General features: G+C 37.0%; 1 protein-coding gene across 1 annotated transcript in view; it reads right to left on the bottom strand.

Moving 5' to 3' along the window:
* Nucleotides 1-24,541, bottom strand: part of LOC141578873 (uncharacterized) — a 35,855-nt gene extending 11,314 nt beyond the window's left edge. The window contains exons 1-6 of the mRNA XM_074372563.1: nt 24,400-24,541; nt 3,281-3,410; nt 2,824-2,932; nt 2,588-2,698; nt 2,021-2,154; nt 687-823 (exon numbers count right to left, since the gene is read on the bottom strand). Coding sequence (XP_074228664.1) covers nt 687-823; nt 2,021-2,154; nt 2,588-2,698; nt 2,824-2,918 — 477 coding nt within the window. The 5' untranslated portion in view covers nt 2,919-2,932; nt 3,281-3,410; nt 24,400-24,541. The remainder of the gene's footprint in view (nt 1-686; nt 824-2,020; nt 2,155-2,587; nt 2,699-2,823; nt 2,933-3,280; nt 3,411-24,399) is intronic.
* Between the last annotated feature and the right edge of the window lie 1,832 nt (nt 24,542-26,373).

Genomic DNA, 26,373 nt, shown 5'->3' with positions numbered 1-26,373 from the left:
AAAACAGCTACTCCAGGCAGTGGATAAGAGCAGTGTTGTCTGAACATGTCTTGCCACACACAGGATGCAAGTCAACATTCGGACAGGCTCAAGTTTTGTTTATCTTTGTTCATGGTCCCTGCTTCTTTTTGTCAAGTCTTGTAAGTTTACTTGCCCTCCGATGTTCTGATACTCTTCCTACTCAAATTAGTAATTTCTGCTCTCTGTATTATTATTCTACTTAGAAAATGGAATAGTACTAAGATAGATTGGCAATCTGTTAAGAGCCAATGAAGGCAAACTTTCAGGTAGGTTCCTAACAAAGACGTGTCTGTTACAATGAAAGCCCATATTGACAGGGTCTATGAATGATTTGCATTTACTACTGGGGTTTTTTAACTCATATATAGCTAATCTGCATTTTCCCCAAATTCATTTTTGCTTACTAACCCTACAGTTGATACCCTTATGACTTAATTCATCAAAAGCAATCACTTAAGCATTGTACGCAGGCATGTTTGTGGCCTGCGTTCTCACAGGCTGCCAAGCACGACACAAACATGAGACTAAGTTCATCAAGAAATGAGTGTGCACGTGACCCAGGGCCACACCAACTCATCTACTGCCCTGCGCCAGCAACCACAGCAGAAGGCACCATAAAATCTACGAAATTCTTCTGCCAGCTCTGAGCCAACAACAGTACTTACAGGTTCCGGAGGCCTCGTGCCAGCCAGGGCAGTGCACACATGTGGCGCTGCTGCACCGGCCAGGGGCAGGGTCCAGCCAACGTCCCCGCTGTTCGGTGGATTGTACGCTTGGACATTTCTGGCCAGTCCTCTCACCACTGAGAAAAGAAAAGGCAACACATACTTCTTACGCCTATTTACACATGGCAAGCTATCACTTACCCCAAACTTTTGCTCTATAGTAGGAGAAATACTGACTTCCTTAAACTTTGAATTATCTACACACAAAAGCACATGAAAACTCTCCAAATCCACATCTAGCCAAACTCAGCCAACTAGGGCCTTGGTCTCTACAGAAGCTAAATTGTCAATAAAAACAAGGGAGTAAAAGTAGTAATACTGGGTTGGCCACAAAAGGACAAGGGACAAGGGGCAAGAGCGAGAAACTGGAAAAGCAGCCTCAGTGTTCCAGCACAGGTCATGGAAAGAGAGACAAGAGGATTCTATCATCTCTGCCTCTAAATGAGAACTGACAACACGGAGGACGCCCATCTAATCTGGGCAGCTAGATTAGCTGGTTTCAATCATTCATTTCTTCTCATTCAACAGACACTGAATGTCTTCTGTGATTCAAAGAAAAGGCAAACAGAGGAAGAAATCAAAGATACACTCAGTTCTCAGTTAACTGCCCCAATAGGGACTTAGAAAAACATGCAAATTAAATCCATGTATTATCTCCAAATTCCACTTTAGGAATAACATCATTTTTCTAGACCACTAATCTTTTGCCAAAAGAAGTCATCCATACTTGCTTTCTTTGAGCCATCAGCATGTATATTCTTAAGCCAAAAAAAATATTTAGAGGTATGCACCAAAGCCTTTAAACAATACTACAAAGAATTGTAAAACCACTATAAACTGGTTTCTCAGCATGTTAATAAGCAAATGAAAGCACAGAGATTTTCAATGCCAAAAAGCACTTCATCAGCAGAGAAATGTGCTATCAAGTAACATGACCAGCAGATTTCAACAACTGACACTGAAAGCCAGTGACAAAACACTGCTTCGTACAAATTTATTGAGCACAAAGCAAAGCTCATGAACTTTTGTCAGTGACAGAGAATATTGATAACTGTACACACATTTAGAAATCCTGAAGTTACCACTTCAGAAGAATGTCACTTTTATTTCATACACTAAAATATTAACAATTGGTGGGGGTTGGAAGGTAACTATGTGTAATTGTTACATTTTTATTCCATCATTATGTATTTCCCAAATTTTCTTTCTAAACTTTACGCTATACTAAAGAGCAAAATGCATCATGAAAACACTGAATTTGTCTGCCTTCTTACTTCCATGTCCTTCCAGTGTCTGGTGTACGTCCTCCATCACCCTCAGGATAAAGGGGAACCACTGTAACAGTGTCTGGGACACCTGGCTGCAGATTCCTAAGAACGGCATCATTGGTATTCCCAGGGATTGGCACCTAAAGATTTTAATAAAATGTAAAGTACTTGATTTGAAAACCTTGTATAAGAAATAATACTTTGAACAACCAAACACTCAAAATACTAACTGAAGACCAAGTCGAGAAGCAGGTTCTGTACTATTGGGACCTAAGGATGTGCCCCCATACAACCTGTTCTAAGAGTTGATGAAGGCCTCTCTGCACACGCTCAGCTCCTTCTTGAAAAGCCCCTGGAATGATTTGATCCCCTAGCCCCAGTCCCCCAAAAGCCCCCATCACCCAGGCACTGAGGCCCCAACCGACTACCCTCCGTCAGGTTCTACAGAAGGAACACGAACTCCTTCGGCGCTACGGTACACTAGTTAACTCTTGATCCTCACTTCGCAATCTACAGCTGAAACTAACACACACTTTTCCCTACAGGAAATAGTGACCAGTTCCTCCAGACCACCTGCTGTGGGTGCATAGAAGAGCTTGTACTGATGAGGATTTTGCTCTGTGTGCTCCCAGCGAACATTCAAAGTGCTGGTGGAAGAGTCGTACACCGAGGTATTCAAAGGTTCTGAAAGGCACAGAAAGCACACCACGCGTGACCCTAACAACCGAGCACACACGAAGCCCAGGTTTACTGATGGGTCCCGGGAACCCTAGAACCCAGGATCCCTTTAGTAGGCACCCCACAAATACCTGTTGAAGTAGTGAATAAAGGAAAAAATGTAGTCATCAGGTACATGTCTCATCCCTCCACAAGGTATCTTGGCCTCAGAGCATAATTTGCTCATTTGTCTGTGTTATCCTAGAAGGTAATAAACACCTTTCTCCAAGACCAGAGACAGATAACTCCAGTAAGGATATTAAAAGCAATTTAGATCTTTGGGGGGAGGGTATAGCTCAGGGCTACAGTGTATGCTTAGTGTGTGCACGAGGTCCTGGGTTCAATCCCCAGTACCTCCACTAAAAAATAAATAAAACCTAACTACCCCCCACCCCCAACAGAGATTAAAAAAAAAAAAAAAAGAGCATTATTAACATGCATTTTAAAAGTTTAGCAAACCTCTGTGTCCCCCCAGTGTTTCCAGTGGAAGATGTGATTCCATCCCCATGACAGTTACTAAAACAGCCACAGGAGTCCAGGTTCACTTACTGGTCTCGCCTCTTCCTGTCATCCGACCTCCTTCCACATCACAACACAGGGAGGACAGGGTGATGGTGTAAGGAGTGTCAGGCTTCAGCTTCTGCAGGACCACACTGTTCTGCTGTCCACCTATCCTGGTCTGGAGTAAAACAGGGATAAGTGTCAGCTTTGCTCTCTCCAGCTCACTCATTTGTTAGGAAAAGCTCTTTCTCTGTTAGAGGCCTTTGCCAAAATCTGGAAACACGCCCCACTGTGAAAGTTTAAAATGTATCCTAGGGTATCATTTTAAATGTAAACGAGACCCCTTAAATCATAAAAAGGATTCTAAGCCTTAAAGTACTGATCTTAAAAAGATATTTCAACTGTCAAGAGACCAGCACTGTGAAATTCCATCCAAAAGCAAAATAATAAGTGGGGCTACAATAGACTAAAAGAATGATGCACAGCAAAAGATACAATAAATGTTATGATAACTCACAGAGAAAAAAATGTGACAATGAGTGTGTATATGTCCATGAATGACTGAAAAATTGTGCTGAACACTGGAATTTGACACAACATTGTAAAATGATTATAAATAAATAAAAAATGTTTAAAAAAAGATACAATCAACAAAATGAAAAGGCAACCTATGGAATGGAAGGATATCTTTGCAAACCATCTATCAGATAGGTGGTTAATATCAAAGTAAATAAGGAACTCACACAATTCAAGAGCAAAATAAAAGCAATCTGCTTTTAAAATTGTACAGAAGACCTCAGTAGACATTTTTCCCAAGAAGACGTACAAATGACTAACAGATAATTGGCATCACTAATCATCAGGAAAATGCAAATCAAAACCACAATGACATATCACCTCCACCTGTCAGAATGGCTATTATCAAAAAGACAAGAAATAAACGGGCTGTGAATTTCACCACTCACGAGAGCAGTATGTCAGAGTTTGGGTTAATTTAGTAGGTATCGATTTCCTTGACTGCGCCTTTGAAACTTGTTTCAGCTTCTTCTAGCCATGGCTTTATTGTTGTTTTCCTTACTCCTCATTATTTCCTTTTCACTGACATGACATATTGAATTAATGTAAATTAAATGTGTTTATCATGTAACTCCACTGTACATTCTACATTCATATTATATGAGTAGTAAAGGATGAAAGGATATATGCAACCTGTATGTATGTGCTGTATTTGGGCATTTTCTTGAAAACTAACTAATAGCCAGCTTATTTATGATTATTAGTTTAATAAGCTTCTGTGTGGCAGAAAAAAATTTAGATTTAAAACTAACAACTAAATCATGGTTTTGGGCTAGGGTCTAAATATACAGGTTTAAAGCTTGCTGCAAACTCTCAGATATATTTTGATAGACGTGTTACTCCATGATGGAAACAAGCAGGAACTAAATAATCAAATGTCATCAACCAAAAATGACTGAAGAATCAAATGTTGGAGATATTTTTAGATGTTTTTGTTACTAGCTATTTTGAGTTCAATGAAAACAAAGAACAACAACAACAAAAAGACAAGAAATAACAAGTGTTGGTGAAAACGTGGAGAAAAGGGAACATTTGTGCACTGTTGGTGGGACTATAAACTGGTGCAACCACTATGGAAAACAGTATGGAGTTTCCTTAAAAAAATTAAAGATACAATTACTAAATGATCCAGCAATCCCACTTGGGGATATAGATTTGAGGAAAATGAAATCAAGATCTTAAAAAGATATCACCACTCCTAGGAATATATATCACTGAGAAGCTCTTGTACATGTGAACCATTACAATATGAACAGGACTGTAAAAGCAAGCAGAGTCATCCCAAATTAGAAAGTATTTAACAGGTAAAATGGAAAACTATGCTGCGGTAGAATCAAACAACAGAAATACTCTACAGTAATGCAGACGAACGAGCTAGAGCTACTGGCAACACTAGTGACTCTTACAGACGGTTGAACAAAAGAAGTAAGGTATAACAAAGTAAATCTATGATTCCATAGGTCCTATTAATATGCAACTCAAAAATAAGCAAAACTAAATTGTATTGTTCAGAGGTGTAAACATAGGAGATATGACCATAAGGCAAAGCAAATAAATGGTTATTACCATGAAATTCAAGAGTATGATTGCATACAAACTGGAGTAAGATGTTTTGAACTTGAAAGAACATGCATATTCTTTCTGGGGACCTGCAATTTTCTATTTCATAACCATTGCATTCGCGTTTGCATTGTAATACTTTGCTCAATTGTATATCTATGTTTCATTTACTTCTTTGCACATACACTGTGTTTCAAAATAAAAAGTTTAAAAATTGTGTATTACTTATCTGTTGTATAGAAATTGATCACAAAATTTAACAGTTTAAATGAGCAAATACTTATTATCTCACACATTTCTGAAGGCAAGGCTTTAGGGAGTGTCTTAGGCGGGTGGCTTTGCTTTGGTGTCAAGTCATCGGCCAGGGCTGTGGTCATATGAAGGCTTGACTAGGGCTGAAAGATCCACTTCTATGAAAGTTTACACACATGTCTGTTGGCTGGAGGCCTCAGCTCCTTTCCATGTAAGCCTCTTCATAGGGCTGTCACTTTATCACATACTATTCATTAAAAGGAAGTCATTAAAGCCCAGTCCATGCTGAAAGACAGAGGAATTTACCTCCATCTCTTCAAAGGAAAGTATGAAAGTATCTGTGTACTTAAAATCACCATAAGTTTTATAGAAAGTCTACTATAAACAAGTTCAATGTAGAGCAGCTATATTAGGGAAAGTATCTGCAACATCTATGAAAGCAAAATGATTGAATCTATTATAAATGAGGAAATGAAATGAAACACAATGAAAAAGACAAGACATTCTCATGAGATTGTAAGAGGAGAAATACAAACATTGCTAGTGAAAATGAAAATCTGAGTTTCCCGTTTTGGGGGGAACAAACATCACAATGTATTTTAGCACAAAGACTTCAGCCACTTAACATATGAATGACTTATTCTTAAAGGGGACCACCATGAATCAAATATGTATGGAGATCTTTACTTCACAATATTTGTAGAAGTAAAAAGCTGAAGCCAATTGAACGACCAATAAATACAGAGAAGTTTGAATAAATTATGACACATCTGTGCTGTGGAAACATTTTTAAACATTCTACTGAAAAATACTGTACATACAGAAAAATGCAATATTGCATGTCTAAAGCCCCCCAAAATATCACAATCTGGTCAGACTCATGAAGTCAGCATTCTAATCAAGTAAGGGAACAATACTGGGACCCCCAAAGCCCTCTCAACTTCCCTCTAGCCTGAACCTCTCAGGGTAGCCACCGTCCTGACATCTGAGAGCACAGATTAGTGTTGCTTTGTTTTGTACTTCGCACGCATGAAATCAGATAGTGTGTTATGTGGTATACTACACACAGCTGACCCTAGAATGCACTGTCTTGGACTGTGGGTCCACTTATATGTGGCTATATTTCAACAGTAAATAGTACAGGACTACATAGTCTGTGGCTGATTGAATCTACACAAGCAGAGTAACCATGGATACAGAGGGCTGACTGAAGTTACACACAGGTTAACCCGTGTGTTGTTCAAGGATCAACTGTAGTTTTATTTTCCTTCATGTTGTCTTTGTCAGATTCATCCGTATCACATGCAGTTATAGGTATCTGATTCTCATTGCTGCACAGTAGTTTAGTGTGTCTCAATTTGTTTACCCACACCACTGTTGACAGATAGTTACAGTTTCCAGCTTGGGACTATTATGATTAATGCTATGAACATTCTAGTACATGTCTTTCGATAAATCTATGTGCATATTGGTGATAGATATAGATCTAGCAGTAGAATTGCTGGGTCATGGGGTATGCACGGGTTTGGCTTAAGTACACTCCACCAAACAATGTTCCAAAGTGGCTGGACCAATTTGTGCTCCCATCAAGAGTGTGTGAGATTTGCTAATGCTCCACATTCATGCCAACACTTGCTTTTTCCATCTTTTAGATTTCAACTATCAGGTGTGTATCATGAAGTGGTTCTCATGTTTTAGCCTAGAAGTCAAATCGTTTTTTCTTCACATTTAGGTACGCAATCCATATGGAGTCAGTTTTCACGTATGGTATAAGTTAAGGGTCGAGTCACATTATTTCTTTCATATAGATATTCAACTGACCCAGCACCATTTGTTGAAAAGGTTAGCCTTTACCATACTGTTTTGATGAGTGTAGCTTTGTAGTAGCACAGTTTGAAGTCAGGGAGCATGATACCTCCAGCTTTGTTCTTCTTTATCAAGACTGGCTATTTAGGTCTTTTGTGTGGGAAAGTATACTGTGTTCATATATTGGAAGAATTAATATTGTTGAAATGACCATACAATCAAAGGAAATCTGCAGACTCAATGCAACACCTATCAAAATGCCAATGGCACTTTTCACAAAATTGCAACAAATCATTCTAAAATTTGTATGAAAACACAGAAGATACTGAAATAAGGGAAACCTCCTAATTCATTCTATGAGGCCAGCATTACCAAAACCAGATAGTCTTCACAAGAAAACTACAGACCACTATCTCTCATGAACACAAATGCAACAATCATCAACAAAATACTAGCAAATCAAAACCAACAATATATGAAAAGAATTACACACCAAGACTATGTGAGATTAATCCCAGTTATGCAAGGTTGGTTAACATTTGGATATCCATTAATGCAATCCATTACATCAGCAGCTAAAGAAGAAAAAAACCCACATGATTATATCAATGCATACAGAAAAAAATCTTTGACAAAGTTCAACATTCATTCTTGATAAAAAAAAACTCTCAGCAAGTTAGGAATAGAGGGGAACTCCCTCAACTTAATAAAGAATAGCTACAGTGAACTGATCTTAATGAATCACAAAGGTACGACAATGGAGAAAAGATAATCTCTTCAACAAATGGCAGTGGAACAACCAGACATCCACATATTAAAAAACCTAGGAGTCTAGAGACAGACCTTATACCTTTCAAAAAAAAGTAACTTAAAATGGATGATAGACCTTAATGTAAAATGCAAAATTATAAAATTCCTAGGAGGTAACATAGAAAAAATTCTAGATGGTGCTCGGTATGGTGGTGACTTTTTAGATATAACAGCAAAGGCACGGTCCATGAAAGAAAGAATTGATAAGGTACACTCATAACAACAACAACAACAACAACAAAGTTCTTCTCTGTGAAAGACACTGGCAAGAGAATGAGAAAACAAGCCACAAACTGAAAGAAAACATTTGCAAAAGATTTATTCAATAAAGGACTGTTATTCACAATATACAAAGAACTCTTAAAATTAAATAACAACCTGATTTAAAAATGGGCAAAAGACCTGAACAGATACCTCACTGAAGAGGATAAACATGAGAAATTAGCATATGAAAAAATGCTCAACATTATATACCGTTAGAAAGTTGTAAACTAAAACAACAGTAAGCTACCACTACATACCTATCAGAATGGCCAGACATCTGTAACACTGAGAACACCAAATGCTGACAAGGATGTGGAGCAACAAGAACTCTCCTCTTTTGCTGGTGGGAATGCAAACATGGAACAGTCACTTTGGGAGACAGCTGGACAGTTTCTTACAAAGCTAAACATACTCCTACCACACGATCCAGCAATCGTACCCCTCGGTATTTACCCAAAGGAATTAAAAGCTTGTGTACCTGCACATGGATACAAAAACCTGCACATGGAAGTTTATAACAGCTTTATTCACAATTTCAAAAACTTGGAAGCAACCAACTTGTCCTTCATTTGGTGAATTAATAAGTAAACCATGGTACATCCAGGCAATGTAACGTTATTCAGCACTAAAAGGAAATGAGCTCTCAAGCCATGGAAAGACATGGAAGAAACTTAAATGCCTGTTACTAAATGGAAGAAGACAATCGGAAATGGCTGCATACTGTATGATTCCAATATATGAAATTCTAGATCAGGTACAGTTACACAGACAGTAAAAAGATCAGTGATTTCCAGGGGTTCAGAAAGAGGGAGGAAGGTAAAGTAACTCTGGAGCACAGACGATTTTTAGGGCCGTGTAACTATTCCATATGGCAGTATAATAGTGATACATGTCACTATACATTTGTCAAAACCCACAGAATGAACCCTAATGGACTTTTGGTGTAGTGTATCAATGATGTACCAATTTAGATTGATTATCCAATAACATACAAATGTACTCTCTGGTACAAGCGTTGGTAGTGGGGGAGGTTGTGCATGTCTGGGAGCAAGGGGTAACTTCTGTATTTTCTGCTCAATTTTGCTATGAACATAAAATAAACATAAAATAAACACAGCCTCTTAAGAAAATATTTTTAAATAAAAAATAGAAAAAAAGAGACAATCCCCTACTCACTTTTGAGGCTAGTATTAGCCTTAAAAGACCTTGTAAGAAAATTACAAATCAGTATCTTATGAAAACAGACATACAATTTTCTAGTAAAATTATAGCAAATTAAATCCAGAAATTTATAAATGGAATACTACATCACAAACAAGTGGGGGGGGCGGTTTCTTGTGATGCAAACCTAGTTAAAGAGACATCACTGATGTAACCCATTATATTAACTGACTAAAGGATGATGCAGCAATTTTTTTCAGTAAAGGACCAAACAGCAAATATTTTAAGCTTTGTGGGTGACATACACTTTTTACAGAATATTATTCTTCTTTTTACAATCCGTTAAAAAAAATGTAAAAAATGTGTTTTAGCTTGCTGCCTCTACACAAACAGCCAGGGGGCAGGATTCAGTCTGTGGGTCACAGTATGCTGATCCCTGGACTAAGGAAAAATCAAAACCATATGATTATATCAGCTGATGCAGAAAAATAACCTGAAACTTTCAAAATATATCCATCATTAAAAACTCTAGCCAATTAGGAATACAAGGGGACTTCCTTAATCTGATGAAGGGCATCTACAGAAAAAATCTACAGCTAACATCATACATAGTAGTAAAAGATTTAATGTTTTATCCCAGAATCAAGAACAAAGCAAGGATATAAAACTTTTACCACTCCTGTTCAACATCCTACATTGACTAGTCAGTACAATAAAGCAAGGGGGAAAAAAGCATAGAAATTGGAAAGGATGACATGATCATGAAAGTAGAAATCTCCAGAATCTATAAAAAGTTGGAATTAGTAAGTGAATTTAGCAAAGTTGCACAATAAAAGGTCAACGTACAAAAATTAAATTGTAATGTATAGAATATTAATGAAAAATAAGAAGCCAACTTTTTTTAAATGCCACTTAAATAGCTTTTTTTTAAAAAAACAAATACTTTGATACAAATCTAAGAAATATATGCAGCGCTGTATACTTAAAACTAAAAAAAGCTAACAAAAGAAAACAAAGGATGTCTGAAAGTCTAAATAAATGGAAAGATAGATCATGCTCATGGATTGAAAGACTCAATAGAGTTAAAATATCAATTTTTTAAAACAAAAAAAATCTATAGATTTAACCCAATTTCAATAAAACCCCCAGTATTACCTATTGTGTATATTGACACATTAATTTTAAACTCTATACAGAAAGTGATAATAACTAGAATAGCAAAAATATTTTTGAAAAGAAAAAAATCTTATTTTAAGACTTACTACAAAGTGACAGTTACGACACTCAAGATAATATGGTACTGATGAAAGGAAAGACATACAGATCAATGGAACCAGACAGTTCATGAATCCACACAAATACAGGCTTTTCTATTGAGGTAAAATTACATAACGTAAAATTCATCATTTTAACTGTTTTTAAGAGTACAATTCTGTGCTATCTTTGGAACTAAGGTCTGTAGTAATTTCCTTACTTTCATTTCTGATTTTAGTAATTTGAGGCTTTTTTTTTTCTGATCACTCTAGCTAAGGTTTTGTCAATTTTGTTGCCCTTTTAAATGATTTTGGTCCATTTATTTTCTCTCGTTTTTCTATTCTCTATCTTCGCTACAATCTTGACTATTTCCTTCCTTCTACTCATTTTGTATTTAGTTTATTCTTCTTGATTAATTGATTTGAGATATTTATTTTTAATATAGACATTTAAAACTATACATTTCTCTGAGTATATACTTCATTGCATCACGTAAGTTTGGGTACAGCAAGTTTATGTTTTTTGTTTTCATTTGTTTTAAGGTATTTTCTAATTTCTCTTGATCTTTTTTTTTTTTTTTTTGGTCCATTGGTTGGTTGTGTTGTTACTGTTGATGTATATGTGAATTTTCCAGTTTTTCTTCTCTTATGTCAGGGACACTTTCATGGGAATTTCTCTATTTCCTTGGGCAGAGGAAGGAATTCATGAGTAGACCAGAAAAAAGCAGAACAAAGTGGAATGGATTCTGGCCACCTATTCACAGAGCTACTTGTCTTCAACATTTAATAAAATAAGTTTATATTTTATTTAAATGACTCTCTCCAGCAATGACAGTGACAACTACAGTGACAACTACAACTGTTGGTGAGAATGAAAAATGGTACAGCCCTATTGGAAAATAATCTAAAAGTTACTTAAATTTTAAACACAGTGTTACTATTTGACCCAACAATTTCATCACTAGGTGTAAATACCCAAGAACAATGGAAATAAATAGACTATGAGAACTTACACACGAATGTTAAGAGCATTATATATAATAGCCAAAAGTCAAATCAACCCAAACATTCATCAACTGGTGAATGGATAAATACAATTGTGGTGCACCCCTACGATACAGTATCACTTGTCCATAAAAATATCAAAGCCCTGATACATGCTACAACTTGTATGGACCTTGAAAACATGGTAAGTGAAAGAAGCCAGCCACACAAGATCCCACATTATTTCTTTTATATAAAATGACAAGAATAGGCAAATCCATAAAGTAGATCAGCATTTACTTAGGATCTGGGAAGACCAAGGCATTGAAAGGTGATAGCTAATGGGCATGGGCTTTCATTTTCAGGTGATGAAAAAAGTTCTAAATTTGATCATGGTTATAGTTTCACAACTATGTAAACATTCAAAATATCATTGAATTGTACTCTTTATGTGAAATGTCTGGCATGTGAATTTGTGAATTCTATCTCAGTAAAGCTACTTACAAAAAAAATTGTTGTCCATATATGTGTCACTCTATTTCTAGACTTCCCCATCTTTTTTCATTGATTCACTTGTCTATGTTGTGGTAAAAACACACCATCATAATTTTACAGGTTTATAGTGACTTTTGAAATCAGGTTTGCCTTTTGACTTTGTCCTTATTTTTTGAAAGTTATTGTGGCAATTCTAGGTCCTTGGAATTTCTGAATGAATTAAACCACATGTCAATTTCTATAAGAAGCCTGCTGAGATTTTAATAGTTATTCTATTTATCATTTACTTTAGATATATTTGACCTCATCATAATGTTAAAAGTCCTGAGACAGGACCAAGGTACCCATCTTTTATTTTAGCCTTCTTTAATTGCTTAACAGCAATCAACAATATTTTTAGTTCCCACTTTGCAGGTCTCATACATTTTCTTTAAGACTTACTGTATATTTGATATTATTATACGTGTTATTTGTATTCTAATTTCAGATTTTTAAAATTTCAGATGATTTTTTTATATTGGCATTACATCCTGCAACCTTCCTATATTCATACATTAGTTCTACTAACATTTTTATAAATCCATCAGATTTTCTACATAGATTATTCTGTAGTCTGCAAATTAAGATAGTTTTACTTCTCGCTTTCCAATCCGGATACCCTTTTTCCTATCTTATTACACTTACTAAAACCTCCAGCACAATGTTAAATAGAAGTTGTGAGAATGGATATACTTGTCTTTTTCCTGATTTTAAGGGGAAAACATTGTCATTTGCTCTGAATTAAGATGCTAGCTGTAGAGTTGAGGTAGATGCTTGTATCAGGCTGAAGAAACCCTTTTCTCCTAGCTTGTTGAAACTTTCTCTTATCAAAGGTGAATTCTGGATTTTGTTCAATTTCTCTTGGATATAATGAGATGACTGAAATTTGCCATGACTAATCAGAAGCAATCTCCAGCTCAATATGGGAGCACCTTCACCTCAATCACACATTAGAGGAGTGAGCACCTGAAACAAATTAATGGAAGCGATGGATTTGGGGTAGAAACAAATAGCAGCCATTCACCTGTCTTTCAGGTGAAGCCACTTTTTCCTATCACCCAAAACTTGTCATCAGCCAAGACTGAAGTGCTCAGAGCGTACTCTTTTAGGCTTCTCTGCCTTTGTATATTCTGTTCAGTGTTTACGATTTATTTGCACACTCTCAATATCACCATGTGCATGATGTACCTCCAACCATACTTTGTCTCAAAAATTAATTAGGACAGCAGCAACATGGATGCTCCTGGAGAATGTCATTCTAAGTGAAGTAAGCCAGAAAGAGAAAGAAAAATACCATATGAGATCGCTCATATGTGGAATCTAAAAAACAAAAACAAAGCGTAAATACAGGACAGAAATAGACTCACAGACAGAGAATACAGACTTGTGGTTGCCAGGGGGGTGGAGGGTGGGAAGGGATAGACTGGGATTTCAAAATTGCAGAATAGATAAACAAGATTACACTGTATAGCACAGGGAAATATACACAAAATGTTATGATAACTCACAGACAAAAAATGTGACAATGAGTGTCTATATGTCCATGAATGACTGAAAAATTGTGCTGAACACTGGAATTTGACACAACATTGTAAAATGATTATAAATCAATAAAAAATGTTAAAAAAAAAAGATCACTAATCATCAGAGAAATGCAAAAAAAAAAAAAATTAGGACATGTTTTACACAGGGAGGCAGTAACTTCCTTTCCAGGCTTCTACATGGAAACACAAATGGAGTGCTGTACTTTTTAATACAGAACACTAATAGTACAATATGGAGAGTATTTTGGGAACTGAGTGAGGACTTCACATCACAGCAGCAACTGGGAGCTAAGTAATATTTTGCAAAGTGTTTAGAAATTTTCCATTTCACTGAGACACATACTCTGCTGGGTCATTCAGAACTACATTTTGGATTTTAAAATTCACTAAATACTACTTCCACATAATCTAACTTGTCTGAATCTAAACATTTCCTCTTGGTTTAAATGTTGAATAAAATATGGTCATCAGAGTAATGATAAATACTGCAGAGTTTACCAGAGTGTCACTAGATCTCAGTTCTCCTTTATTTAATACTATTTACAAACTGTCCTAAATGAAGTAATGAATAGTGTAACAAGGCGATGCTTATGTAACTTTAAAATACAGAGTTTCTAGGGAAAATAAAATCACAATCAAATAGATAAAATCATGGATTTTAGACAGTCATTGTGACTAATCCATGGCTATTAGAAATGATAACATATAAAAGACTTAAGATTAATTAAAACATTTCACAAAGAATAGTGATATAGCATAGTCAACAAACGAAATAAAATCTATAAATATAATAGTAAATACAAAATGAAGAGACATCCTGTACTAAGACTGGAAATCGATATTATCACTGGTGGGACTGCAGCTGCAGTACTGTGTTAGTTCTGGGGCACTTCAATGCCAGGCACGTGTAGCAACACTGGAAAAAAATCCAGGAAAAAAAACCACCGAATAATGAGAAGGAAAGACTGATTTATGGGGGGAGATTAAAGCAACATAATATTTATAGCTGGGCTAAAGGAATTTGAAAATGATCTGCAAATATTTGAAAGATGTAAATAACAAGTAGAAAAGGAATTCTCGAGGAGGAAGCAGAATTAGAGGCGATGCAATCTGAATGGGAAGTGGCAGGGTTATTTATGCCAAGTAAAGATTAAAACACACATATAACTTCCTGACTGGACTACTAAAAGGAAGAGCACGCTTTCTCCTTAAGCACTGAATGCCTCCCTCCTGCATGAAGCGCTAAAAGGTGTTATTTTATGGATTACTCATGCATTGACAGGCAGAGAGTGTGAATTATTTTATCAAAATCAGAACAGAAATATATAGGATATGTCGTCTGACTCCATCTGAACCTACCAAGTAGAATTCCATTTTTTGCTTTGATTTAGGAATGTAGAGACTTATTTTTTGTTTTTTAAATCCTTCACATAAGAAGTTATTTGTGATGACTGGGAATTAGTCATCACTAAAATCAGCAGGGAAGATTTATACAGAAAAGCTGTACTAGGATCCTTCTCCAAGAGGAAAGGACGGATGATTGGCATTTAAGTAGCCCTACAGATGATAGCGTCTCCAGTGTAGTGCTTCAGTGTGCTCATCTATTAATCTGGCTTCTCAATTGCTTGAATTTCTCTCTTCCAATTATCTTACTTAGCAACATGTATTGATGATATCGCTGGCAAAAACCCATTATCAGGGAATAAAAATGGAATTTAGGGAGAGTTCTGGTCAAGATGGCAGAGTGTTAGGACCATAAGCTTACCTCTCCTTGTGACTACAATGAAACCACAACTGAATGCTGAACAACCATCAGAAAAAGACTGGAACCTAGCAAAAAAGATCTCCTGCAACTGGAAACATAAAGAGGGAACCATAGCAGGACAGTAGGAGGGGTGTGCTCATGATATAATGGGGACCCATACCCACAAACTGAAGATTTATTAAGTCACAGAAGCCCTCCCACAGGAGTGAGGGCTCTAAGTCCCACTTCAGGCTCCCCAGCTCAGGTCCCAGCATTGGGAAGAGGAGACCCCAGGACATCTGGTTTTGAAGTCCAGTGGGGCTTGGCTCTGGGAGCCTTATGGGACTAGGGGAAATGCAGACTCCATTTGCTTGAGAAGTGTGCACAGAAACTCACGTGCACCAGGTCCAAGGGCAGGGACAGTGATTTCATAGGAACCTGGGCCAGACCTGCCTGCTGGATTTCGAGGGTCTCCTGGGGACATGGGGACTGGATGCGGCTCACTCAGGGGACATAAAAGCTGGTGGTGGACATTCTGGGAGTGTTCATCTACATGAGCTTTCCTCGAGGCTGACATCTTGATTGGATCATTAGCCCCAAGACCTAGCCCCACCCAACAGCCTGTAGGGAATAGAACAGACAAAAAATTGCTTTGGCTGTTTGGGGTCTTTTGTGGTTCCTTATAAATTTTGGAATTGTTGTGGGTATTTTGACAGGGGTTGCACAGGATCTATAGACTGCTTTGGGTAGTGTGGCCATTTTGATAGTGCTGATTCTTCCAATCCAAGAGCACAAGAAATTTTTCCATTTCTTTGTGTCACTTCAGTTTTTGGAGTATAGGTAACCTCCTTGGTTAATTGTATTTCTAGGTATTTTGTCATTTTGATGTAATCAGATGTTTATGCTGGTTATAAAATTCTGGTTTTTGAAGTGAAAAAAAAGTGGATGAAGGGCCACAAATGGCAGAATATCCTTCTTTCTTATGGGTGAGTTGTATTCCATTACATGTATGTATGCTGCATCTTCATTATCTGTTCAACTATTGATGTGCTCTTAGGATGCTTCCAAGTCTTGGCAATTATGAATAATGTTGCTGTTAATAGCAAGGTGTATGTATCTTTGTGAACTAATTCTTATTTTCTGGTTGGCTCTAATCTTTTGATAACTATGTAAGTTTAACAAGCTAAAATTTTAAACGTTCTTAGAAATAATGAATAGTATATATATGTAAATTTTAAAAAGTATGTGCAGTGAAAAAAATGAGCTATCAAGCCATGAAAGACATAGAAGAAACTTAAAAGACATATTACTGAGTGAAAAAAGCCAGTCTGAAAAGGCTACAAACTGATTCCAACCAAATGACATTCTGGAAAAGGCACAGCTACCGAAACAATAAAAAGATCATGGTTTCCAGGGGCTTGAGGAGAGGGAGAGAGGGAGGAATAGATGGAGCACAAAGGATCTTTAGGGCAATGAAATTATTCTGTATGATGCTATAGGGGTGGCTACATGTCATTATGCATTTGTCAAAACCCATAGAATGTACAACATCGAGAGTGAACCCTAATGTAAACCATGGAATTTGGTAGATAATAATGTGCCCATGTTGGTTCATCGATTGTACCAAATATGCCACAGTGATGAGGGATGTTGAGGGTAGGGGAGTATGTATGTGTGGGTGGGGAGGGCTATGTGCGAACTCTGTATTTTCTGCTCAATTCTGCTGTGAACCTGAAACTGCTCTAAAAAAATAAGTCTATTAAAAAAATGCTCTCAGCAATGTTTTAAGGGAAAGGGGAGGCAGAGCCTATAAAAAGATATATGGAATACATGATAGTGTTTAAAAAATGTATATTATAGGGGGAGGGTATAGCTTAGTGGTCAAGTGTGTGCTTAGCATGCACGACGCCCTGAGTTCAATCCCCAGTTCCTCCATTAAAATAAATAAATAAATAAACAAATAAATAAATAACCCTAATTACCTCCCCCCCAAAATTTTAAAAATTGTATACTGTAAAACCACCAATCAGAAGAAAGATAGAATAGCTGCATGAATATCAGAAAAAAGTGCACTTCAGAACAAAGACTATTACCCTACAAAAACAGGTGCGTTTCATAATGATAAAGGCAACCTTTCAAAAAGAATAATCCTAAGTGAGCAGACATCTAATATCACTGCCCCAAAACACATGAGCTAAACCCTGAGAGAACGGAAAGGAGAAACAGATCACAGGCAGAGCTCAATACCCTCACTTCCTGAGAGACTCTGAAGGCATAAGAGTCATCAAGGATAAGTTATTTATAGAAGATTTTATCCAACCTCAGAATATACTTTGTTTTCAAGGTCACATGTTAATTAATCAAAGTGAACACGATTCTGAGACATGATGCTAATCTCTGTATATTCAAAAGGACTAAAATAAATTATGTTCTCAGACCAATACACAATGAAACTAGACAATAATAACAAAGATATTTTGAAAACTTTTAAATATTTGGAAATTAAGCAACATACTTCTAAACAATCAATGGGTCAAAAATAAAATAAATAGGAGTATTTTAAGCAATGAAAATTAAAACACATCATATCAAAATGTGTGGGATGCAATTAAAGTAGTGCCTGGTAGGAAATTTATAATATGAAGTGCTCATGTTAGTAAAAAGACAGATCTCAAGTCAATGATCTAAGTTTTCACCTTAAGAAACATGGAACCCAAGAGCAAATGAACTTCAAAGCAAGCAAAGGGAAGGAAAGTTACATGTTTTAAAAACATTCATTCATTCAGTTCATTTAATATCAGTCATCAAGCTTATTAACTTGTTCAGATTATTCCTGTTATTCTTTTAATGTCCATAGGATCTATAGATATGTTCCCTTTATTCATGATTTTATTTGTTTCTTCTCTTTTTTCTTGATTAATTTTCTTAGGTATTATCAACTTTATTAATCATTCTGAAGAACTGGTTTTGGGCTTCACTGACTTTTTTCTAGAGTATTTTTGTTTGCTATTTCATTGATTATGCAAACTCTTTCAGAAATTATGAGGTGGGAATATTTCCCACTTTATTCCATGAGGTTAGCAGTACCCCAAAACCCACACTGGAAAACAATACTACAAAAAAATATAAACCAATATTCCTTACAAACACAGATCCAAAAATCATTAACAAAATCCTAGCAAACAAAATCCAAAATAACTTTAAAAGAATAATCCCCTGTGATCAACAAGATTTATCTGAGGATTACAAAGTTGGATCAACATTTGAAAATCAACAAATATGACTCACTGTATTAACAGCTTAAAAAGAAAAATCATACGATCATCTCAATAGATGCAGAAAATGCACTTGACAAAACTGAGCACACATTCCTGATAAAAGTTCTCAACAACCTAGGAACATGAGAAACATCCTTAAACTGATAAGAGCAACTATAAATAAAACATAGCTAATACCATTTCAAATTATGTTTTAATTAAGGAAGAACATGCTTTCTACTTAACATAAGGAATGAAGCAGAGATGTTTGCTGGAATCTCTTCTGGTCAACAATTGATTGCAATAGGTCAAGAAAATGAGATAAAAATTATGTGGATTGGAGAGGATGAAGTGAAACTCAATTTACAGATGACACTATGGTCTACATAGACTATCCTAATGAACCTACCAATAAGCAACTCAAACTAATAAGCTCAGCAAGATTGCAGTATGGAAGGTTAATGTGTACAAATAGTTGTGTTTTTTTATTCTAGCAATGAACAGTTGGAAACTGAAATGGAACAAATAACAGCATTTACATCAAAAACAAATACTTAATGATAAATTTAACAATGCACATGGCAAGTCTTGCCTACCAAAAACTATACAACATTGCTGAGAAAAATTATAAAAACCCAACTAAATGGAATGTTACGCCATATTCAAACAGTGGAAGATCTGATGTTCTTAAGATGCCAATTTTTCCCAAGTTGACCTATAGATTTAATGTAATCCCAATCAAATCTTAGCAGTCTTTAAAAAAAAATAGTGGTAATAGTTTCTTTTTTTATTTGAATATACTTTAGGAAACGATATACATAACCGAGCTTTCCCACCATCACCAGGTAACAGCAGGAAGCTCCAGCTACACACATTCAGCGTTTTGTGATGGCTGAGAACAGCAGTCAGCACCAGACGTGAACAGTCAGCTGCGACACAAACATCCTTCCAAATGAAATGTCATCATAGCAAGACAGGTAAACCAGGGTTTAACAAGTGACAGCCATCTGGGACATGACTTCATCATTCTTGTTAAATTTCACATTTCATTCAGTATTCTTACACACAATTCTCTGTTTATAGGTTTTAGACAAAACCTCCCTTAATTATTTCAATTAAGTATAAATGTTCAACAATAGTTGAACATTTCTGATAAACACTAGTTGAATAGTTCTGATAAGGAATCCCCAGGCAGTTCAAATTCTAATATGCATTGACCAAAGGAAAATAAAAATAACAATTTTTGTTTGTTCTAACATGTTAATTACAACAGATACATTTCACATCTGATCAGCTTTTCTCCCCCTTTCCCCTCCCATAACCATGTTTATCAGGCCATTTCCCTATATTTGAGCAAACCATGTACTTTCAGCACACATGCCCAGCAGTGCTTTAAAGTCCATTCTTACAAGGTGCAAATGGGTTTCAATAATTTATACACACAAGTGGGTTATGCTCAATCACTGCAATTTTAAGCTACTGTACACAGGAATGGAAAGGTTACAGAAAAGTGCCATAGCCACAGTGCCTGAAGAAAGGAGGGAAAGAGGAGCCTTAAAAAATGGATAAAATCAGATGAAGGATTTCAGAGGGAAATGGAACACATGGGCAATGAAAAACATTCCTCTGCAAAACAAATGGAGAAGCACTGCTCTTGACCATCAGGTGCAAGTGTGGGAACAGGTGTTTGATGACATTGTATCCACTGCCTGTATGGTTCACAGTCATATCTTCAGACACAGATCACCTGATGCTTGCACTGAATTTTTGAAAATACAAGATTTCTAAATGATAAATTAACCCGCTAATTTTGCAGACAGGTTTACACGTAAAAGGCTAAGTATTTAGCCGCCTCAGCATTGATTAGTTTTGGGTGTCTAAGCTCTGTTACACATGACTTCCCATGTGTAACAGATGAAGAATGCATCTACAAGAAACCTACATTTCAAGGGTTTTACAATCAATCTTGTATCTTTCCCCTGAATTGAATCTCACAGACTGCCGTCCCCTTGTCATTTGTTTTGCCCAGCTTAACACTCTTCCTCTACTTAAATGCAGCTCAAAAATGTTATGATTGGGCAATAGATTTACAGTTCCTGTACTCAACACCATGTGCAATTATGACCATACTTGGTAATGACTGGCTCATACCTACAGGAAATGGTAATTTAAAATGAGGATCAATGGGCCATGTGATAAAATAAACTCTAGTTTAAGGTCAATATATACTTTATCGACTTTATAATTTGTCTGGATTAACATACCTGGGAAAACAATTTTACATAGGCCCCTGAAAAAGTAAGGAAAAGGCCCCACCAAAGGGTGACTAAAAAACAGCATTCATTTATAGTTAAAAAGGAAAAAGTGCACTAATTTAAAAAACCCATGCTCAAATATCTAATTTACCCAACATGGTGAAAGGCCAATGTATGCCAGATAAGTGATTTTCTCAACAGAAAAAATGTTCAGAGTATCACAACATTTCTAAGACTTAAAGGAATTTTACTCCAGATGTGGTACACATTTGGAAAATGCATGCCTAAATGCTCCTACTTCAGATGACTTCACTTGCTTGGCTTCTGGAGTTTTCCATCCTGCTTTTAGTGGCATTTCTCTCACGGCCATCACTGTCAGGCTACCAGCAACCGATTCGTAGAATGATGGCATATTAGCTTTTAGAAATCGGAAATCTGTACCCCTCTGTCACTTGCTCTGTCTTTTTTAAAAATAAAGACAACAACCCGGACTTTAAACCATCATACATTCTAGCCTATTTCAACAACATAAACCATCATAACTTTTTTAATTAAAAAAAAAAAAAAAAGAGAGAGAGAGAGAAGTAATACTAAGTGAAAGCAGAGTAAGAGCTGGTAGGCTTTCCTGGGACTCCAGCTCCCTCAGTGAGCAAACTTGTTGGCTATTCTAATATTCTTCCCTGCTTTCTAAGTTTCTGATTATATCCTCCTTGGTTGAAGCCATTTGAAATCCAACCTCTACATTACTGGTATATTACTGCACTTTCAAAGAAAGGGGAGAAATCCCTTTTCTTGACACTGGACCCTGTGGAGACCCTGAAATGAAGCCCACAGGTGGCTTCCCACACAGGCCTGAACATCAATGCAAGTTGTGTTTCTCTTTCTGATTTTTAAAAACAGCTGCTCGGCATCACAGTGGAAGATAAGCCATTTTCTCGTGAATTCCTTGCCCAGATTAAATTATGCTTCATAAAAAGTCCTGTGTTAATAAGCAGAAGTATTCTCCAACGCTGGAATCTTACATGATTTGCAAGTTCATCTACTTCAAAAGAATCCAAATCTAGTCCTGATTTTATAAAAGGCCTTTTGTTATTTTGCTATTTGCTATTCTGTTAATTCATACACTCAATAATTCAGATGTTCCTAAACGGATGCCACAAAAATTTAATTATATGACCACAGAGATCTTTATAATGAACGATCGAGATGTTTTCATCAAGTTGCTGCATGGGATGCTACTATAAGATTGAAAATTAGCACCATGAGGAAAGTTTCATTTTTCAACAGGACTTTTAAAAATATTATAACTAGAAACGGCACCTAGAGATAGAGACAGGAAGTGGGGTCCCTACTCTGGAAGCAGGTTCCATCAGCGGCTCAGGTGGCAGTGGGAGAAGCAGGGATGGGTTTTAAAAATGCCAAATGGACTGCTCTGGCTTTATCCTATTCCCCTGATCCTCCCCCAAATCTCTCAGGAGGGAAAAATGGTCCCCATTCGAGTTACAAAGTCAGAATAGAAGGGAGAGACGCAGGCTCTGGGGGTGGCCCTGTGTGAGGTGGGGGAGGGGCGGGCAGGCAAGCAGCAGTGATCACTTTGGAGATTATGAATGTATCACTGTGGACCGAACAAAATCCAGATAACCAGAGGTCTGTGCCCAGTTCAAGGACAGTAGTGCTCTGCCACTTGAGGGAGATTTAAGATCTAGAAGCACATTGAAAACTGGAGAGAGAGTTAAGAGATGGTGTTCAACTCCCCTGTCTTGCTTCACGTGCACTCGGAGACTCGGGCATGTCACCTGGACTCCTCCTCTAATCTGAAAAAGCAGCCTGAAGTGCAGTCTTTGCAGCTCCCTGAGAGTATGTCACCCAGACTAAGTACTTCTGCATCTATCTCAGAACACAGCGTCTATAATCCTGGAATGAAAACTACGTCCATATGTTCAGACGATACTAGGACTTCTTTTAAATTTCAAATATTCTCTCATTAGCAGGCTATTTTTTATTCCATAGCTGCTTTACTGATTTTCCCCTTGTTTCTAGGCACATAATATTCATCCTCAATCGTATCATTATCAACTATTTCATACAACTTTGGGCAACTTAAAGACACATTTTCAACTCCCAGTTAAAATTTCTGATCACTGATTTAAATATATCAAACAGCCATGGTATACTGAAATTGAAAACTTCAATACTGTCAAAACAGCAGTTCCTGCAAAGTGACAACACGGCAATGAAACAGATGTGTGTAAACACCCATGTTGTATGAGCTTGTGATTGACAGATGTAAAGCCAGTCAGATCTACCAAGAACCCCAAGAACGCACAGCCAGAGCTTGTTCATACTGTTCACCTCATGGAAAACTCCGGTTCCTCCGGTAAGTCCAGCAAACCTGTCTTCCTCCCAACCACTACCCACCCTCAGTTTTAACTAGCCCGTCTGGTAACCCCCTAGATCTTGGTCAGAGTCCCCACCGTAACACCAGTCATCATCTGTGGTGGTTGCTTGCACGTTTGTCTCCTCTCCTAGCTCACGAGTGCGCCAAGGGCAGGGTCTGTGATTTGTCTGGCTTTGGGTCTGGCACGCTGGCTGCCAGTAATGGGTGTGAAGTAAAGATCTGCAGGTGACCGAAGACAGGTTAGCTCTCTTGAACAACAATAAATTGTCATATATATATATAATACATAATACATGCATAATATAATACATATGTATTATACATACATATATGTGTCCATATATATGTATATATAAAAACAAAAGTCAGAAAAGTACTTGTGAAAACTCTGGATTAGTAATAAATGAAAAAATAGGATTACTAATCACTGCCCCTTCCCTCAAAAGGCAAGGCAATCTGATACAGGAAACAAATATTGAATATCCATTTTTCTTAAAATATTCTATGAAAATTCCACCCTTCAACTATATCTTTGAGACAACAAATTGTCCATCAAATCATAAACCAGAAATTAAGCATTATACATGCTAACCACATAAATATAAAGGAGAGCTCTAAGCAGATAAATAAGCATGCTATTTGTAAAATGTTTGAAGAGATTTGTAACTTTCCACTTTTAAACTCTAATGCTATGCATTATTTTCTCAAAGTATAGATCCAGTAACACACTTCAATATTACTGACAAGTATTTAATTAAATCTACTTCACCGCCATCCCTACGAAGTGCCGCCTGCTGACACACATCACACAAAGTGACAGAGGGGCTGCCGGGGCTTGTCCACCAGGAGCACCAGAGCAGACAGACGTGCTTCCAGGCGAAGGGTCTCTCCTGACGACTGACTCACGCAGCTTTATCCTCACACTTCAAACGTACGCCTGTCTTTTCAAAGATAAACATTTACACAGCCTTGGTTGACTGATTCTTGCAGCTGACTTTGTAAATAAATGAACAGGAAAAAATTTCCCCCAAAGCCTGGCTACAGATAATAAAAAGGGCTTGAGGGGGCTTGTGAAGGAAAAGAACTCACTCTGTAACGTGTGTGCTCCGGTCAGTTTGGGTTATGTTAATTTATGGATGTAAATGCAAGCAAACCTGTTAATTATTTAAACAAAAGGTTGTGCGTTTTCAGAGCCTGAAGTGATTAATAATTAGTTCAGACAGGTTACATATTACAGAGGAACATAGCCACTGACCAGTTCCAGGACCATAAAAATAATAAAGCTACTTCAAGAAGATAGATGTATCATTCAAATGTGATTTTTCTTTTCTTCTTTCAAATGTGGCTCCATTATGGAGGTAAGAATAAAAAGTAATATTTTGGTTTCCAGAAAATACAAAAGTTACACATTTTGTGCTCTCTGAAATTATCATTTCACTATGAAAGTTGTGGTGCTTGGGCAACAAATATGGAAAGAAGAACTAAGAAAATCTGATCAAAGTTGGTGAGGCTGAATAGAAGTCTATAACCTACAGACAACCATAGGGACCTGGAGAGATGAACTTTAATAGGTAACTGTACATCTGACCCCTACATACTCATTTATCACCACTTTGGAATTGTATATAATTTTAAAAAATACTTTTCTGAGACAAAGGACAACTTTGTTAGGTGAAAAAATTGTTAAAAACTCAAAGGAAATCTTAGAAAAGAGAGAGAGAAAAGAAACTAGGATTTGTTTCCTCCTACATGTTAGGTGACTGGGCCGGGGGTGCTACACATTTGTAGGTCCATGCCCTGCAAGTCTGTGACACAGGAGCTGTTAAAACTCCAGTTTTACAAATGAAATAACCATGACTCAGGGAGGTTGGTTACTTTACCTAAGGTCACACAGTCAGTAAGTGGTGGAGCTAACATGTAAACTTTAGTCTGTCTTATGCTTCCCCAAACTGTTTACCTAAATCATGTATTTATTGTCAAGAACTTAAAGAGTTGGTTTCCTAAAACTACATAGGTTCGCAACAAAATAAAGGCAACACATCTAATTGAGGAAAGCATTATTCTAAGAATCAGGAAAGAAACCCTAATTCTAGGTCCTCCTTTTTTATCTATTTACTAAGCTATGTCCCGGAAAAATTAAAACAACCAGGCCGTAGGAACCTAAGATGAGTGGGTGGAGAAGGAGCAGGACATGGAACTCAGGTTGGTCTCTCTTACCTGTAAGTAAATGCTATGGACTGAATGTGGCCCCCAAATTCATATTCTGAATCCTGACATCCAGTGTGATAGGGATTGGGGGTGTAGCCTTTGGGAGGTGATCAGGTCACCAGCGCCAAGCCCTAATGAATGGGATCGATACTCTTATGGAAGAGGACCCCAGAGAGCTTGCGTGCCCCTCAGCCACAGGAGACCATGGTTAAAAGACCCATCTATGAACCAGGAAGTGGGCTCCATCTATGAACCAGGAAGTGGGCTCCATCATATACCAAACCTGCCAGCATCTTCACCTGGAACCTCCCAGCCTCTAGAACTGTAAGAAGTAAATTTCTGTCATTTATGAGCTCCCCAGTCTCTGGTATTTTGTTATAGCAGCTGGAACAAATTAACACAGTATAACTTCCAGCAATTGAATTGATTCTGATTCCATAGTCTTAAAAATAACAGAGTAACAAACTTGTATCATTCTAAAAGTATAACCAGAACCCAGATTTCTAAATTTTAAATCCAAAATATGCTTTGCCCT

The sequence above is a fragment of the Camelus bactrianus genome, chromosome 1 (assembly GCF_048773025.1).
Source record: "Camelus bactrianus isolate YW-2024 breed Bactrian camel chromosome 1, ASM4877302v1, whole genome shotgun sequence".
In the NCBI taxonomy this organism is placed as follows: domain Eukaryota; kingdom Metazoa; phylum Chordata; class Mammalia; order Artiodactyla; family Camelidae; genus Camelus; species Camelus bactrianus.
The sequence above is the reverse complement of the archived record's forward strand: the minus strand, read 5'-3'. Positions and strand labels throughout refer to the sequence as shown.